This window comes from Talpa europaea (genome assembly GCF_964194135.1).
Source record: "Talpa europaea genome assembly, chromosome: 14".
Lineage (NCBI taxonomy): Eukaryota > Metazoa > Chordata > Mammalia > Eulipotyphla > Talpidae > Talpa > Talpa europaea.
In genome coordinates this window covers 45,598,056-45,615,727 of record NC_140082.1, presented here as the reverse complement: position 1 = coordinate 45,615,727, position 17,672 = coordinate 45,598,056, and the positions used below count along the sequence as shown (strand labels likewise).

General features: G+C 40.3%; 1 protein-coding gene across 1 annotated transcript in view; it reads right to left on the bottom strand.

Moving 5' to 3' along the window:
* DISC1 (DISC1 scaffold protein) overlaps positions 1-17,672 on the bottom strand; it is a gene marked incomplete at both ends in the record, with an annotated part of 373,050 nt that overhangs the window by 182,250 nt on the left and 173,128 nt on the right. The window contains 2 exons of the mRNA XM_084254028.1: positions 8,678-8,780; positions 14,078-14,132. Coding sequence (XP_084110154.1) covers positions 8,678-8,780; positions 14,078-14,132 — 158 coding nt within the window. The remainder of the gene's footprint in view (positions 1-8,677; positions 8,781-14,077; positions 14,133-17,672) is intronic.

Sequence of the window (17,672 nt, the reverse complement as noted above, 5' to 3'; positions counted from 1 at the left end):
AGTGCTGTGCTTAACCCCTTGTACCACCAGGGAGGCCCCTGTAAATCATATCTTAATAAAAAAAATATATTAGGGAAAATGTAAACATAAATGTAAACCATAAGTTAATAGATACATCACAATAATGAGTGCTCCATAAACAACAGTTATTGTTGTTAGAGGGCTCTATTATGTTTTCTAAGAGTTTATTATAACCATAATTACAAAGAGCTACAAACATTCTCTCCTCTAAACAGAGACTTGTCCTACAACTGCTAGGTGTGCAGTTTGGATGAAGATGCTATTATGTGATTGTTATTCTTGGTGACCTGGCTGTCCATCTGCTGTCCCCTGGTGTTACGAACAAACCACTTTAGGACCATTTTAGTCCTGGTTATTGCCTAAAAACTTCTGTTGATATGGATTGGTAAAAATAGCATTTTAACCAGCATTTTAAAACTTGTAGAACAACATTAGCACCTTGGTAGAAAATCCTGCTGAAAATGGTGGTTCATTCTTAGAGAAAGGGAGGGGGAAAATTGCATCACCAATATACCTTCAGTGGTGCAAAGGGTGATTACATGTAGGAAAACATGAGCTTCACTACTTTGAGTCAAAATGCATTTCAGAACACAGACTCTCCATATGTAGACATTTTAGGAAAACCTCAACTTACTCATTTTCCTTCTTTAAGAATTCCTCTTATAGATTCCATCTTTTAAAGATGCATGATTTTTCAAAAACCTGATGCATCTGAAAGGACTATTTCATACATATAAGATAAAATTTCTAAGTCACAGAAAGCATTGTAGCATTGTTTAATTGACAGCAGTTTTCTTTCTTAGTAGTATATAAATAATAGTGCATTTTATGTTCCTAAAATACATGTCAGATCTGCTTTACAGCCATGAGAACTAAAATCTAGAGGATTAAATAGTTTGGATTACCTAACAATAAAACACAGGACAAGTTTTCAACTCAGATATAACTCCTGCATGCTTCCTCTTCAGTGCTAAACTAAACAGTTTATTTCCTTATTATCATTACTTCATAGGCAGATTTCTGACAAAACTACAGCAAGTGTTACCAAAGGTTTTCCCACTTTTGTGGCCTCCTGAACACCTCACACATATCATTGCTGCCACTGAAATCATCCAGTTTCCAATTTCATGACTGGATAAATATCTTTTAAGACTGTGATCTATCACTGTGCGGGAAAACACAGAACAAGCTGGGGAACCCACGTGCTCTCTAGGAAGTTAACAATAAATAAAATAAGCTGGATTGCAAAAAAAAGTTGGGAAATACTCAAGAGAGTACAGAGAAAAGAGACTGCTCCAGAAGGGGAGATAAAGGCAGGTACCCTGAGGAAAGAATGTAAGGTATCCAAGAGAAGAAATGGACAGCCTAGGTAGAAAGCAAAGGTAGGAGGCTCCAGACCTGGGCAGAGCTGACACCTACACAGAAGGTGTATTCAAATGGTGGAGGATCCCAAATGCCAAGCTGATGGATTTGCAATCATTTAGGAAAAGCAATGTCCCACCAGAGGACAGCAGACTGACTTTCCACAAGCTTTTGAGTTGTAAATAGAAACAGAGCTAACACCCACCAAGCTCTTGAATGGCTGTGCATGCACGAATCAGCTAACTACAGGATCAACATACCCAGAGTCTAACACTATCCCCCTGCAGTAGAAGCCAGAGAGGTCATCCTCAAAGGAGGTTATACAGGTAGAGTTAGCCTTAGGTTCAGGGTAGGGCATGTGGCTCATGTCATGTACGCACTCTCCAGTCGGCCCCATCTCCTGTCATTTGTTTTTACATAAACCCTGTTTGTTGTCTAACTAACTTATTACTTTTGTCTGAGGTCAACACTTCAAATGTGTCTTCTAGGCTAGGCCACATTTTTTGCCGAGCCACATTTTCAAGCATGAGAGTGAATAAAAAAGTGGGAACCAACTGGGCCCCCAGAGACACTAGAAAAATGTGCCCCAGTGTGTCATTCCCTGCACAAATAGTTCAAAGAGAAAAGACCCCCCAAAAAACAAACTGGAAGAGACTCTATATAAGGAATGCATATACAGAAGGTTTTCTGGAAATCCATCCTCAGACCTCCCTGCAATTCATGACAAGCCCTAGAGAGCAGGCCCCTCAATAAAATATGAGAGATCATTAATTAAAACTTGAGTCCCTGCCTTGATCCTAAAAAATGTGGTTTGGGGAAATGCCTAGTGATGGATGTGGAAGTTTTATATATGCAGAATGAGTATAAATTCCCAGAGAGACAGTTAATATCAAAACCCAAGCCATGATAAAATGCTACACTGCCCTCAGTTAATATTTTATAAGCATTTTGGCTGGGGATTCAAACCCATGAGGTAAATCTTGCCTGATGTTAGCCCTGCCTGATGACTAAAGCCAGCCAAGAGCTCTGTGATGAAAATTCAGAAAAGTCAACATTGATCTCTAAAGGAAGTCCCATCAGTGACCCCGTGACCCCAATCTCCGTAACTTTAATGGGCCCTTTCCTAAATGCCACAGGAGGATTTGTGTAGAGATGAATGTCCCGCCTTTGCCATCACACCTCACATATGCCTGCCTCCTCCCTAGCGAACTGTATTTGGGCATTCATGTGGGTTTTTTTAAGCATCTGTCAAAAGATTTTATTCCACCAATAGCACAATCAAAAACCTCTAGGTATACAACAAAGTTGGCGCTCATTTCACCCACTCTTCTTTCTAACTTTATCCTCAGCATCTCTGAATTAAAATACTGACCCTCCTTTACAGCATAGTATTGGGGGTTATTTTCCGTGACCATTATTTGACAGCCTGATTTTATAGACGACAGAGCTCTTCTTATATCAACTGTCTTATTTAATCTTCACAACAATCCAGGAAAGGGATGTTACAATGATTGTCTTTAGTTTCCAGAAGAAGAAACCGAAGCCCAGAGGATGACTTTACCGATCTTACAAAGTTTTGGAGTTCTAAGACCCCATATGTAGTTAATGAAACTGAACTCAGTATCTCCAAACTCATGTTAGGTGCTTATTCTATAAAATACAGCTCAGTAAGTGATTTGGTTCAAAGAAGACCACAAATCATCTTTTGCACAAAGGGGATGTGCTTATATGGGATATTTCACCCACTCAGTACACACACACACACACACACACACACACACACGCACAGAGTATACTTGCTTGGATCCACAGATAATTTTATTTACAATGATACACTTTTACCTACCCAAATTTGAGTTATACTTCTTTGTTGGGAGAAAAGTAATAAAACCAGTGCTAAAAATAATTGAAACCTACTTTTTTTTCTGGCATAACACCAGATCTTTTAAGGAGCTCTAAGCTCAAGTAGATGGGTAGAGAAGTCCACAACCTATCATTCATAGCCTCCCCTCAGTGATATCAAGACTACCTGCCAGACGTGAACTTGAGGTATCTGAACATAGGTGATAAATAAGCCCCCAAAACTGTCCCCTACACACACACACACACACACACACACACACACCCCTTCCCATGAAAGTTGTTTCAGCTGAAATTTGCTGACCTGTCAGTTTTGTTTCTTTCTTCCAGTGACTGATTCTCTGAGATGACAAAAAGCATTTTCTGTGAGCAGAGCCCCAGGACTGGTTTCGCACATCAAACATTTAGACAGCCATATATTTCATAGAGAAGATGAGGGAGGACATACACTGGAACACACAGGATTTCACATCAAACAGAGGCTGCTTCAAACAGCTTAAGAACATGTGATGCCTGGTGAGAGACTAAATACACCAACAGACAGTAGCCAGTTCATATATGGAAGTAGACTGCTACCCCACAGTCTGCAGTAACCTACCCCGGAAACCAACCCATAGCTATATTAAGCAGCCATGGGAGACAGCAGGCCATAAGGCAGAAAATAAATAAACCTGGACGAAGTGAGATTGTTTATCTCCAGTAGCAGTTCAGCAAACTAAGCAATAACTTCTGCAACAATTGGCCCCAAAAAGCCACGATTTGATTAATAACAGACAGCTTCTCTAATTTTTGTCCCTCCTATGGTCCAACTTAGGACCAACCAGAAAAAAAAAACAAATATGCTCCACTAACCAATCACATAGGGTGTTCCACTTAATACCTCCAGCTCCCCCAGGCCAACAGCTTCCAGTCCAATGGCATCAAAAACCTTCCCTTTTAGTCACTACAAAATTTTCTCACTCTTCTGCCTGCCTCTGTCTCTGCCAACACAAAAGTGATAGTGGCTGACTCCCTGCTCTAGCAAGTTCTGAATACCAGCCTTTGCTTCTCATTTGGTAAGTGTTCACTTTATTTACATTTATATAGACATCATCTTTGAAAAACCTTTAAAGGGTCTATCATCTCCTCCAGTCATTGATATAACTCATGGACTTTTTTTTTTAAAGATTTATTTATTATATAAGAACCGGGGTACAAGCCAGATGCATGGGAGGGTGAGAGGGTTCACCAGAGACAGAGCAGGGAACAGAACAGGCTAGACTGACGAAATACACTGCTGAGGGGAGCAGCGAGCGCAAAAGGAGAGGTCTGCCGCTCCATTTGGGACCCTCGCCCGCCAGCCGGGATCGAACCAGTGCTGCAGAGGCTGCGGACAGCTTCACAGTGTGGCACTCAACCGCCTGCACCACCAGGGGAGGCCCCCAACTCATGGACATTTTTAGAGAGGGAAACATTTTCTATTTATGTAGAAAATCGAGTTTATTTTCTAGAATGGTATCATTTCCCCCAAATCATAAGCTAAGAAAGATTTCAGGTTGCCATTGATAACACTTTTGTCTGCAATGAATATATATTTAAGTGTAGATCATTTTTATTTTCTATAAAGGAAAAGTGAAATTGGATAGAACCATATTTAAAAAATAAATGGCTTGGGGTGCCAGAGACATCTTGATGTGTTATTTAAGAATAAATGGTTATTTGAACTATTTGTGCCTTGGAAATAGATAACAGGAGAAAAGTGGGAAAGAAAATGTATCTCAAGCTGAGGGGAAACCCAAAAGAGGAATGGAAATAAAAGAATCTGGAGATCAGGAATCAACAAAGGAGTGTCCTTTTTCCTAAATAACTTACTCTTATTGGCTATCTTTTGAGTGACACATATTAGTCAAAGCCCAAGAAAAAAATAACCAATGACTCAACAGATGGATCAGATCAATAACAGTGGATGAGTCAAACATGGAAAGGTGGGAGCCAGAAATGCATACTAAAGGGCCTTACCCAACAGCTCAAACCTGAACAGGAGACATAAGACAGTGAATCGTAAAAACGTTCAGACAAACAAAAGGCCCTCTAAGAATCTTAAGAACATTCTCTAAGATCCCCTCCAGCCAATAGAGCTTCTCAGAATCTCAAGGCCCTTTCACTTATGGCCCCCACCTGCCTCCCCCCACACCCACCTTCTCAAGGGAACCCAAAACAGAGAAGGCTTCCTTTGGAAATGTTTACATTGTGGTTGTCATCTAAGGGAGTGAGGTTTGCCATCCTGAAGGCACTGAAATAAGCCCATCAGGATCCCAAGAGAAATAGTTTTTTCTCCTCAGGCCCTCCCAGTGTAGTACAGCTCGAATGGAAACAAATCCCATTAAGAACAGAAGTTGCAAAAGAAGATGACCAGTCTGGCCCGGTACAATCCCCGGAAATGACCCATTGACTGAAAGGTCCATCCACAAAGAGACTGAAGAGTGAGCAGGAAAAGAAGGCAGGTTAAGAGGTGACTTTTCATCCCAGTGAACTCAGTCATTCCTCATCCAATCAGGCCTCACTGCTTTTCTCAGCTGATCAAAGAGGTAAACAGAAAGCCAAGCCCCATGTGCTCTATACCATCTTAGGGATTTTCCTTGGGAGTTGAAAAAGAGGTTTTTCCCACTTGGGAGAAGGCTATCTCTATTGCCTGAATTATGTTTCTCCTCTCTTGGGCTTAATAGAGACACTATCCACCTGTATTTCTGGAAAAGATATATTGATTAAGAAAGGCAAAACCCCTAACTCAGAAGCAAGACTGTAGTCAATCTTCTTTTTTTCTTTTAGCAAATGGGGCAATAATTCCAAGTGAATGGCATGTGAAGCTGTTAAGAGGCAAGTCCCTCGTTCACATTTCCATGTTCTACTGGCTGTAAATAATACGCATGACTGCACCGGGAACCAAATTGCTCGTTAGCTGCCAACATTAGTTGTTTAATGACCTGAAGAGCAGAAGCTGCCAATTATTGTATTCCTTCTTAAAATGCCATTTAAAACCCATACATGTAATTATTATACCTTTTTGTTAAATTTTTATGATTCTTCTGAAGTTGATGAGCTATGGGTTCATTCAACCTATAAAACTCAGAGAATACTAGAGGATGTCATTACATAAGTCAGTTAAAAAATACATGGATTACAATGGAGTATAACACCTGATCTGGCACCACTTAGCTAGTTGAGTGAACTCAACCAAGGACCCCAATCTCATGATCTGTTTACTGGATGCCATAGTATCCCTCCCACTCACCTAATATTGCTGTTGTAAAAATAAGAAAAATAACAGATGCAGATAAAAGTTTTAAAGCACTATGCAAATAACAGGGTAAGTGATTATTTTCAGACACTGGGGTTTTCAATCTACTAATGCATGGGGAAATACATCCCTTAATAACTACCAGATTAAACTGAAAAATGACCCACTGAAAAAACCTTCAGAGATCTACAGATCTACAGTCTGTAATTGTTGGCGGAAAGGATGTCCTGAACAAACTCCACTAATGTTTTATGGACCCCACCCCCACCCCAGACCAAAGAGACCCATGACAATGAGACAGGGCAAGCTAGGGTTATTAGGCAGTTTTAGGGACAGTGCAGGAGGGGACCTCTGAAGAATTTAGGGAGGCTTCAGAGATAAGGACAACCCAGGGAAAGTAGCCCATTCCACTAGGAAAAACAAACATCCCAGAACCAAGGACAACATTGTTAATGCTAGTCCTGGTTTCCTTCAGGTGGTAAAGGGAGGCGGAGATTGGAGAAATGGAGAGTGGTTTAATTTATGGACACATTAGAAGGGCAACTGTTTAACTTTAATGCAGGGATGTCCATCCAGAGGACTGGGCCATAAATTTAAAGATGCAACAAATGGGGAAAGAAAAAGCTGTTAGATAAGGAACGTGAAGATCCCCCACTCAGTAGCAAATTAAGTGAAACAGCCGAGAACTAACCAATCACAAAGAGACTGGGGCAGCTTTAGAATAATGAGGGAAAAAAAGGTATATATTCCCTGAGACACAACTCCACTTTGGCTTCCTTGCCCCTCCCAGGCCTGGTTCCCTGGCCTGGGAGTCCCACTTTATTTCTGCTCTTTTTCTCCTCAATAAACTTTTTTTTCTTCTAAACAAACCTGCGCTTCTCGCTTGCTTGCCTGAGCGTCTGCGAAGTTCCTGCTGCGGCTTCGTGAGACACCAACCCGTGAGGGGTCTAGCAGCTGGGGCTCAGCGCTGCCCTGCAGCCTGGGATCCGTTCCTGGCTGGGAGACTAGGCCTGACAATTCCGGTATCAACAACAAGGACTACAAATCCCATAATGTCATCACACTGAAGGGGGGACTGCTGGGAACTGAGGGTGGAGTTAAGCATCCAGGCTTGGTGTATAACAAGATATGTGGACCTTGGGGGACCTTGGTTTTTCAACAGTTTTCAGCGTGCTATTGGGGTCCCAGATCAGCAGCACCGGTAGGACACATTCACCAATTTATCTCTCTTTCTCCCTAAGTTATTCATTTCTTCATCTCCCCTTTTTGTAAATAAACCCTTATTACCCTTTTTGTGTGTGCCTGCAGTTGAGTCTCATTATAAATCCCTTTTAAGGGTGCAGGTGAGGACCCACAGTCAGGCCAACCCATTTCACATTAGGATTGCTCTGTAATAAAACAAGACTATTAAAATAATTATATCGGGCCTCCCCGGTGGCACAGCGGTTGAGCGCTGGGTTGCGAAGCTGCCCGCAGCCTCTGCAGTGCCAGTTTGATCCCCGGCTGCTCCCCGGCCACCAGAGGAGGGTCCCACATGGTGCGCAGACCTCTCCTGCTGCCCGCTGCCCCCTCAGCAGTGTACTTCGGTCCTTCTGCCTGCTCTGCTCCCCGCTCTGGCTCTGGTGAATTCTCTCACCCTCCCACACTTCTGACTGTACCCAGTGCTTCCATAAATAAATCTTTTTAAAAAAATAAAAACAAATAAAAAATAAACTAATTATATTACTTTGTCTCATGTCATTAGTCTGCCCTCCTATAGAAAACAGTTGATCACACCCAGTAATATTCTTTGAGCATCCATAGATACATAATCCTATATAACATTGGGTAGAATTATAGGGTATTCAGCATCTAGTGTCTAAACTGTATGCAATTCCTGTTTTAGGAATTAGAAGTCCAAAATACAGTACCAATGCTAATAGTACATTGTATATTATGTGTTCATCTGTATTTTTAAGAGCCTTATCACCACTTCATGAGAAAATCATGATGCCTATCTATTCCATCAGTTTTAGGAAACTCCCCATAAAAGCTTCAAGATATCTGAGTATGACATATGTTACACAGAAAATGCTAATCAAAGACAAAACACGGATTTGGTGGTGATCATCACTATTTTACTCCAACTGCTTATAAGTCTCCTCTCTCTCCAGTTACCTGATATGGCGAGCATTTTGGCTTCAAGCAAGCCTGGTAGTTGGGTTTCAATGTCATTAACTTTCTTCCTCAGAGTGCTGCAGAGTTCCTCACTCATGCACACCTAGAGGGGGATAAACAGCCAGGAGTCATTGTTTATTCAGGTAAAAATCAGATGACAATAAATCAGCCAGTTGAGAGATTTCTGGGTTTATAAATAATTAAGGGAGTTATAAATAATTAAGAGGGGTGGTAAAGAGTAACTGGAGGAGAGTTCTTAAAAAGGAAGGAATGCAAAAAGAAAGGAAGGAAGAAATAAGGGAGAAGGTGGAAAGGTAAGAGAGGACGGAGGACTAATAATGCAAACATTTGCATATTCAAATAGGTTCTGTACCTTTCACCACACCGGAAACCAAAATTGATATGAGCCAATACAACAAAGAAACTATCAACTAAAAAAATTTCTTCACTCTGCCTGCTCCCTTCTCAGGGGCCTTAGCTACTTACTCCCTCCTCCTAAAATACTCTTGCCCCAGTTAACTCAGCTCACTTACACCCTTCAGGGCTCTGTTCAAATGTCACCTGGGAGACCTGCTAATTATGCACATCAAAATGGCCACCCTCTAGGCCCCTGGCTAGAATGCAAGCTCTGTGAGAGCAGACATTGCTGTGTCTCACAGATAGTAAGCATCAATAAAAGCCCACAACCTCTAAGCTCAAGGGCAGAGCAACAGACTAAATTGAATCACTTACCAAGACATAATTGAGAGATGCTGTCTAATTAAAATTTGAGGGTTCATATTTGCTGAAAAGTCAGCTTTGAAAAATGGGCAAGGAGATCTCTGTGAGGTTTGCAGTTTTTGTGATTTTATTTTTCCAGGGTACTCTAAATTCTTCCTGTGTGTCCGTTGCTTTATCAAAAATAGCAAAAATTTTAAAGCTCAGTTTCTTTTTTCGAAATGTCTTAGGTTATCGTTTCTTTTGTTTGAAGCTAAAACATCCAAATGTTTTCTTTTGTTTAAAGCTAAACTTCACAGTCAATGGCTATCTATACTGAGATTAATGAGCTAGCTAGAACAATTCCAGTTGAACAAAAGCATATGGCACAGCTGAATAAGGATGACATGTGTGGAGACATATTGGGATGATCCACGGGGAAGTCTCCCTCTTTTTCTTGCTAAAAATCTAAGATTTCATTCAATAGTTAAAAATAACCCAGTTGGATTCACAGAGCTCAGAGAAAATAAAAAATTTAATTTCCCCAAAAGAATCTAGACCTTGCTAGATACCATCAACTTGAAAGATTTTGCTGATCTGAGGCTGAAATTGAGATTGTTTTTAGAATCAGCGGAAGCCTCACCCAACACGCCCGAAACAGTACAGTATTTCTTCCATGGCCCTAAACAAGTTATTTTCTGTCCAGAGGCTATCATTTGCCAAATCTCTCTTTAAAACTCTTTCTCTGGATGAAGGTGACAGTGTGGCAGCCTCTAACCCAAAGTCTGCACCAGCAGAGCTGAGCATACACATGTATGGATTCCAAGACCCATTTCAAAAGTACTGAGATTTGGCAGGATGTCAGAACTGGGAGTTAAACAGAAGATATTCTGGACAGCATCCTCACCCTCAACCCCCGAGCAGTAAGTCTTAGGCTCTCTACCCAAAGACTGGCACATCTTCACCCATCATCTAAGAATGTCATCAGAAGTTCAAGAACATTTCTATGACTCTGTAACACCAGTCATAACACTAATGTCTCATCCAATATATTTCTGATTTTAGTTAACAGTTTCTGTTAATCATGACTGGGTCAGTTTCTCCTTTGTTGAGCAAATCTATCCTTCAAGCTGTCACTATTAATATGAAACAACCTCTCTAAATCTTCTTATTAAGTTGCAATGTAAATTCTTTCAGGCTCTGCTAAATGTAATCTAATATCGACCAATCTCCAGATATCCCATTTATTTCCAACTATTTCTTCCATCTCATTTATCCCTTAATTACCTTTGGTTTGGGTAACCCATAAGAGTCAAGAAAAGTAATGAATGGAAGGAAGTTTCCATCTTTCCTTGAGAGAGGACTCAAAAGAATATCTGATCTATGTATCTAATAGACTAAAGAAAGAAAACAGTTGAACTACAACTTTTACCTCAAGGTCACCAGTCAATCAAACCCGCAGTGGACAGAAAGTTATTTTGTGTGACTGGGTAGTTGTTTTAATTCTCTGTTGACTGATATGTCCACATACACACATATTCATGCATGTGCATGCATATGCAAGCATGTGTGCGCGCACATATACACACACACACAGACCAGAAAATCTGCATCTCCTTTGAATTTACAAATTCAATTGGAGCCTGAGGACTCATTATCAAATGGAACTTTTACATTTGCATTTTTAAATCTTAGACATGAATTCCTTACTCCTATGGAAAAACAAAGAAATTACAAGTTTTTTGTAAATGCATTAGAGCAGCTAGGCAAACAAAGTAAACTATTTTTGGTATATGGGCAAATCCAAAGTTTTAACAGTAGCTGGAGATTAGCAACCAATTCCAATGTCTTGTGCACGTGCATATGTTTGTATATACACTGTATAAAATGTCATACAAAATATACACCTATATAAACACTGCCTGTGTTATGTAATATGCACACCTGCATACTCACTGTAGAGATACAAACTCATTATAGTGTAATCACTATATGTTCTGATATGCAAAAAATTGAAAACCAAACTTAAAAGTCCCCCTATCTTTTACCTCTACACAGAAATTTAGGATGCACCTGATAAATGGCACATATTTCCAAAAGAAATACAGGAGTATTTCTACCTCATGCAGGAGGCTTTGTCCTTTTCTCTCCTCCCTATGGCTTTGCCTAGAAGTCACAGTGGTGGATATTGATAGGGTTATGGATGCAATTGGGCTGCATGGTTGTGACTTACACAGCAGGAATTCAGGCCCACTTGCTGTCCTGCTACATATAACAAAACTGGTAAACTGAGTCAGTCTCCCTTCATCATCCACTTGGGCAGGGGAATGGTCTTAGCCCCACTCAATATAAAAGCCTAAGATAAATGCCCTTTACCAGAGTTCTGCCTGGGGACTCATGACCTCCACTGCCCCAAATAGAGTAGTGCTGTGAGTCTCTTGCTCTTCTCTTTGCGGGAAGCTCCAAAGGAGGGCAGGGCAGCTCCCAAGCAGCTCAGGTTCCTGAACCCAAGGCCATCTTCTGAACAAGACTGAATGCTAAAAGGAATCTGTTCTTTCATGCAGGGCTAAAATGCCCATCAAACTGTTACTGTATGGTTTTTAGCAAAATCATTCAATGTTTTTTCAAGAATGAATTAAATACCAAAAGTAGGGAAAAGGCCAGAGTTACTGGAGATGCTTACCAATGACACACAAGTCCAACAGCCCACCCCCAAACCTGGGCTTAGCTGCATGGCCCTGCAAGGTCCTGGGCAGGTCTTCCTGATCACTTTCTCTAGAAAGGATTCCTTCCAGGTCAGCAGATTTTGTCTGCTTTGCTTTCTGCTCAGAGACCTCTTTTTACATTTCAGCTATTACATGACCACTCTGTTTCCCAGACCAAACACAAATACTTTATTACTAAAGTATACCTTAGTCTACTTTATTACTAAAGGAGACAGAGAACTGTGACAGAGAACAGAGAATTGAATATTAATTAATTAATTAATCTTAACATGAATCTTAATTCATACCCAGTTCTCTGTCACCTTTAGTAATAATTCAGAATAACTGATCCTCCTTCACAGTTTGTCAATAACTCAGCTGGGTATGATTGTCTCTGTAGATAGTAATCTACCCTCAGGAAGATAGTAATCTAAGATAGTAATCTACCCTCAGGAAGCACCACATTGACTATGCAATTGAATTGACCATGTGCTCCCAAAGAACAATGAAAGCACACTTTATCTCTACACAAACCAAGGTCTTGACATGATACGTCAATGGCATATTAAATAGGCAAAACGATTCCAAAGTCAATTTTAAAAAGCAAAAAGTAATCACCTACTATACCATAGCCATATGTTTGTGAGGACCTGAACCCTGTCCTCCTGAGAGGAAACATAACTAATTTCTCAAATTACTCCCATCTTAAAAGTCTTTTGTAGCAAAGGTATTTATTTATTTTTCTTACAGCAATGTTTTTTATTACAGCAGTGTTTTTTATTACAGCAATGTTTTAGAAGTGATCAATTTTGCTAATTTTTTCATATCAAAAAGATCTTACAAATTGCTTTTGAAAATTACCCCTGCACTAATGTCAGTTAGTACAAAAAAGAGCTTGCTGGGCTTCCCTGGTGGCGCAAGGGGTTAAGCACTGCACTATGAAGCAATCCTCAGCCTCTGCAGCACTAGTTCAACCCCGGGCCGGCCAGGGAGCAACCCACATGGCACAGCAGACCTCTCCTGACTCGCCCGCTGCTTCCCTCAGCAGTGTATTTTAGTTAATCTGCTGTTCTGTTCCCCACTCTGTCTCTGGTGAATCCTCTCCCCCCCACCCCTGGCATCTCTGGCCTGTACCCCAGCTCTTGTGTTCATAAATAAATAAATCTTTAAAGAAAAAAAAAGAGGTTACTTATATGTATAAGACACAAGGCAGAAAAATGCAATCATGGAAATCTAGAACTTGAAGAGAATTTAAATTTGTCTTTGCAATTTATTCCTTCTAGGAAATTATAATTTATACCATCTAGGAAATTATTTTATGGGAATTGCTTAACGCTTTTCAAATTTGCTAAAAATGTTTTGGGAATCTTCTTTCTAGGTCTAGAAAAACGCCATCTTCTGTTTTGCCAAGAAATTGTGAGCTGCATTTTAGTTCTTTAATCCTGATCTTCCTACTTAAAAATGGGAGGATTTATATGGAAATTAAAATTTCAAACATACCTTTAAAATAACATGCATAATTTACTCATAAAAACAAGGAAAGATCATTTTCAGTAACTGTGGATCATCTAAGCCATGTTGACAAAAATAACTGGCTTAAGGAGTGGCAGAAATTATAAAAGTTACATTTATTAATTACCTCACCTTTCCAAAAGAAATAAAAATATTGTCAACGCAATTATCTTCTCTGGAATTTCCAAATGCAGAGCTTTAGCAAAGGCATTTAATGGGGGCACAGAAGCCTTTCTCCATGCCCAACACTGACAAACTCCTTTGGGAGCAAAGGCCAAGCCAAACAGTTCCTGGGAGCCCAAGAGTCAAGACCTCCACAGGGAGCCACCCCAACTCTGGCTCTTCTGGCTCAGTGCCTTCTCTGCACAGTATCTTCCCAAGTCCACATTTCTTCCGGAATCCAGGTGTGTAGTGAGTTAGACATGAAAATCAGTCAAAAGAAAACCTCAGAGATATTTTTGGAAAATGGACATAGAAAAGTACTTACCTTGGCAGTGATTTCCTTAAGTGACAAGTTGAGGGATTTTATCCTGTCCTGCAGGCTAGAAGGATTAGAAAGACAGCATTAGCCTTCTTGGTGTCATAGCTCAGTAACACCGCACCTGCCTTCACTGAAACAGTGAAACTTCCATCAGCCCAATGGCTGAAGAACAGTGAGAAGGATGACATCAAATTGGCTCCATATGACTATGGAATGAACAGGCTACTGGGAAGCATATTTTCCCTCCTTAAATCAGTATCAAAATCTGTTATGTCTATCATGCACGCCTACTGAGAGAGTGAAGGAACAATCCAGAGGTACTCCTGACAGCAAAGGATTAAAATTTGCATCCTATCAACACCTTCCAAGGAGAATGGTGTACACTGGCCTCTTAGTGTCTCCTGGGCAAGTTATCAAATATCTGAGTCTGCTGTGTAATTCAACAAATATGTACCAGGCACCTTCTGCATTTAGCAGAGAAGCAGAGCATATAAGAGATAACTACATTTAATGTATATCAACAATAGAATTACCTCACTCTTCAGGCTTTTTCTTGCTGCTTTTTTCTCCTTGGCACTTAACCACCTTGACATATTCATCTACTCTCATAATTTCTCTCTCCTCCACTAGACTATATGTCCCACAATCACTGCAACTGCCTATTGTGTTCACTCCTGTATTCTCAGTGCTTAAAACAATTGCTGGAGCTTATTAGCAGGAATTTCATAACCTGCAGAATGAATGAATGAAACTAAAACTCAGATCTTATATTGAATGTTGTTATCTAATGGGAAAAAAACACATGCAGGCAATCAACTATAACATAAAATAAGATGGAAAAAAATTACTATAAAGGGAGCAGAAACCCAAGACTAGGATCAAGCTGCTATTTAGAAACTGACACAGGCAGAGTAAGTGTCTCCAAGTGAGCAATGGAGATAATAACTTCCTTAGCAATTTAGAAGCTAAGGGGCTGGTGGGAAAGCTTGCTGGACAAGTTGGAAAATAAACTAGCCCTCAAAGAAAAGAGAAGGAACAAAGAAATTTCAGGGAGATATTTCGTGGACACAACTCACCAAATGGTTTACGTAGGTGAGTAGTGAGAGATAACACCACCAAAGGAAGGAGTCTTTCTGGCAGATGGGGAGAGGAAAAGTGGAAGGGGAAGGCCTATCTGTATCTGCAATGTTTGTATATTCATTTAGGAAAAGAGAATCAAAGTAAATATAAGGAAAATGCTAATATTTAATCTCAGTGGTAGATAAATGAGTATCTGTTATATTTTCAATGTGGTTAGCAATTTTTTAAATAAATTATTTTCTTTTATATAATTCTTACATCATTTTTCATTTTTGCATAATGTATGCATTATCATTTTGGTTATATTCCCCAACAATTCCCACCCCCTTTTTCTGACCCTAATCCTTCTTCTCCTCCCTCTGCCCCTCCATAGTGTGTCTCTGGTCTATAGTTGCTTGTTGATTTTGATTTTTACTTTATTGCAACAATTAAAGTAATTTTTAAAGAAACATCAAGGCAAGTTGCAGTCAGCATTGAATGCCAGGCCAAGAAGTTCTAACTTTATCCTGCAGGCAATGGGAAATTTTTTGAGCAAGAAAGCAATCTGAGAGAAATTGGGGTTTTTATCTTCTTGAAAATTAGCCGTGCAGCTGTCTAAGAGATGATTTGGAGAAGGAAACACTGAATGTGACAAACCAGAGAAACACTTTGGGCAAAACCCAGTTTTAAGGTTCATACAATGATGGAAGTTAGAATGGAGGGGAAATAGTAGGTCACCTGATTATTTTGATGCTGAAAAGCAGTGAGAGTATTTGATGTACTTATTCATTCAATCATTCACAAACTCAAATTCTTTAATATCTATTGAGCACCTAATAAGTTAGGAACTTGGGATATAAAGACATGGTTCTTGCCCTCAACAACTCACTGCTGTTTGATGGGAACCCAAATGTGGCCCCCAAAATATTGTTAGAGGCGCTAGAAGAGAGGTGGTCACTTGGTAAAATGGTCAGGTGTGAAAGGGATGGTCAGATTCTCTGGGGTATGTGTGGGGAGGGGGTCAGGGAAAGTTTCTGCAGTGAGCATCGCAAAGTATTAGAGCTAGACAGCCCGTTGCTGGTCATTGTCCTTCAGCTGTAAGAACTGGTTTACAATGGTATTGCCTCCACTGGTCTGTGATTTTGGAATACAAGCAAACTCATCTCGATTGCCAGTAGCCTAAAACTGGGGCAGGTAAAATCTCACCAGTGTCATCCCCACTTTAGCACAATGTTCTACAGAGAGTTGTGTACTCATAGAACTGTACTCATAGAGTTGTGTACTCAACCCAAGAGGGAGAGACGAGAGCCGATGAACAGCAGGGCAGCAGGTTTTTCTGAATTCACGAGTCACACTATGACAAAAAATCAGTATGCTCAATGAAAACAAGGGGAAACAGCATGTGCACCCCACCTGGAAAATTCTAGACACCAGCTGAATGGAGATTGGACTGCTTGAAGGCAGGGAAGCTTGAGAGGAGAGAGGGACAGGCAGGAGCAGACCAACACACTGGAGAGGCTGGGTGGCAAGGGCAGAGGGTGTCCAAGACTACTGTGATGGTTCTGATTCCAGCAGCAGAACTGACATTGTGCTGATAGTGCCTGCTCTCCAGACCTAGAAACTTCATTGAGCAGAAATGTGCTTTCCCAGGTCAAGTTTCTAGAAATCTGATCAACTAAAACGTTTCAATGTTTTTCCACATAATGGATCCTGCCTGAGTGTAGTATCTTCCAAATAGAAGCAGAGGTTTCTTCTAGAAACACACAAAGACTAGTTCAAGTTTGAACAATTAAGATAGATAGGCAGTGGGTCGACTTATTGACACTAAACTAAGCTGAGCAAAATGGCAGTGCCTTTAGCTAATGCCCAATAGGTCAAGCAGGATCATTCTAGAGATTGACAGAGCTCTTCAGTCTTGGTTCAGTTCTGGCCCTATCCCAGAAAGAAAATTAGTCTCCTCTCAAATATCCATGTTAGAGCAGGGGGCAGTGATGCAGATAATTGAATACATTGTTTTATATTTGATTTGATCTATATTTAATTTATTTAATTTATGCGATATTACTTTTTGCAGTAGATTTACCTTCCTAATTATGTTTTGCTCAGGCTAATATTAACATTAGTTGCATCCCTGGGGTATACACTGAATGAAAGCAGTGGGGGGCAGAAGAAGATGAATAATCTATATGCTGAGCTAGTGGTTTTCAAGTTATTTTTAGTAGTAGAACTCTTCCAAACAAAATTTTACACAGAAGTGGAATACACCAAATAGATAACAGAGAATCTGTTTTAAAGGAGGTGGTGTATCCAGCCTGGGATTCAAATCATGTCACTTTGACCCAAAATTGACACCATGCTCCACCAACACACTGTGCTCAGGGGACCAGGGATACAAATTTGAAGACCATAATTTATAAACAAGAGCTCTAAGTACTTCAACAATGCACACTGATCCCCATGTTTCCTTTAAGCTTATGTACTGTCAGTGACAAATAAGAATTGTCCTCTCAGGTCAAATTGTACTGAACCCAGGAAACACAAA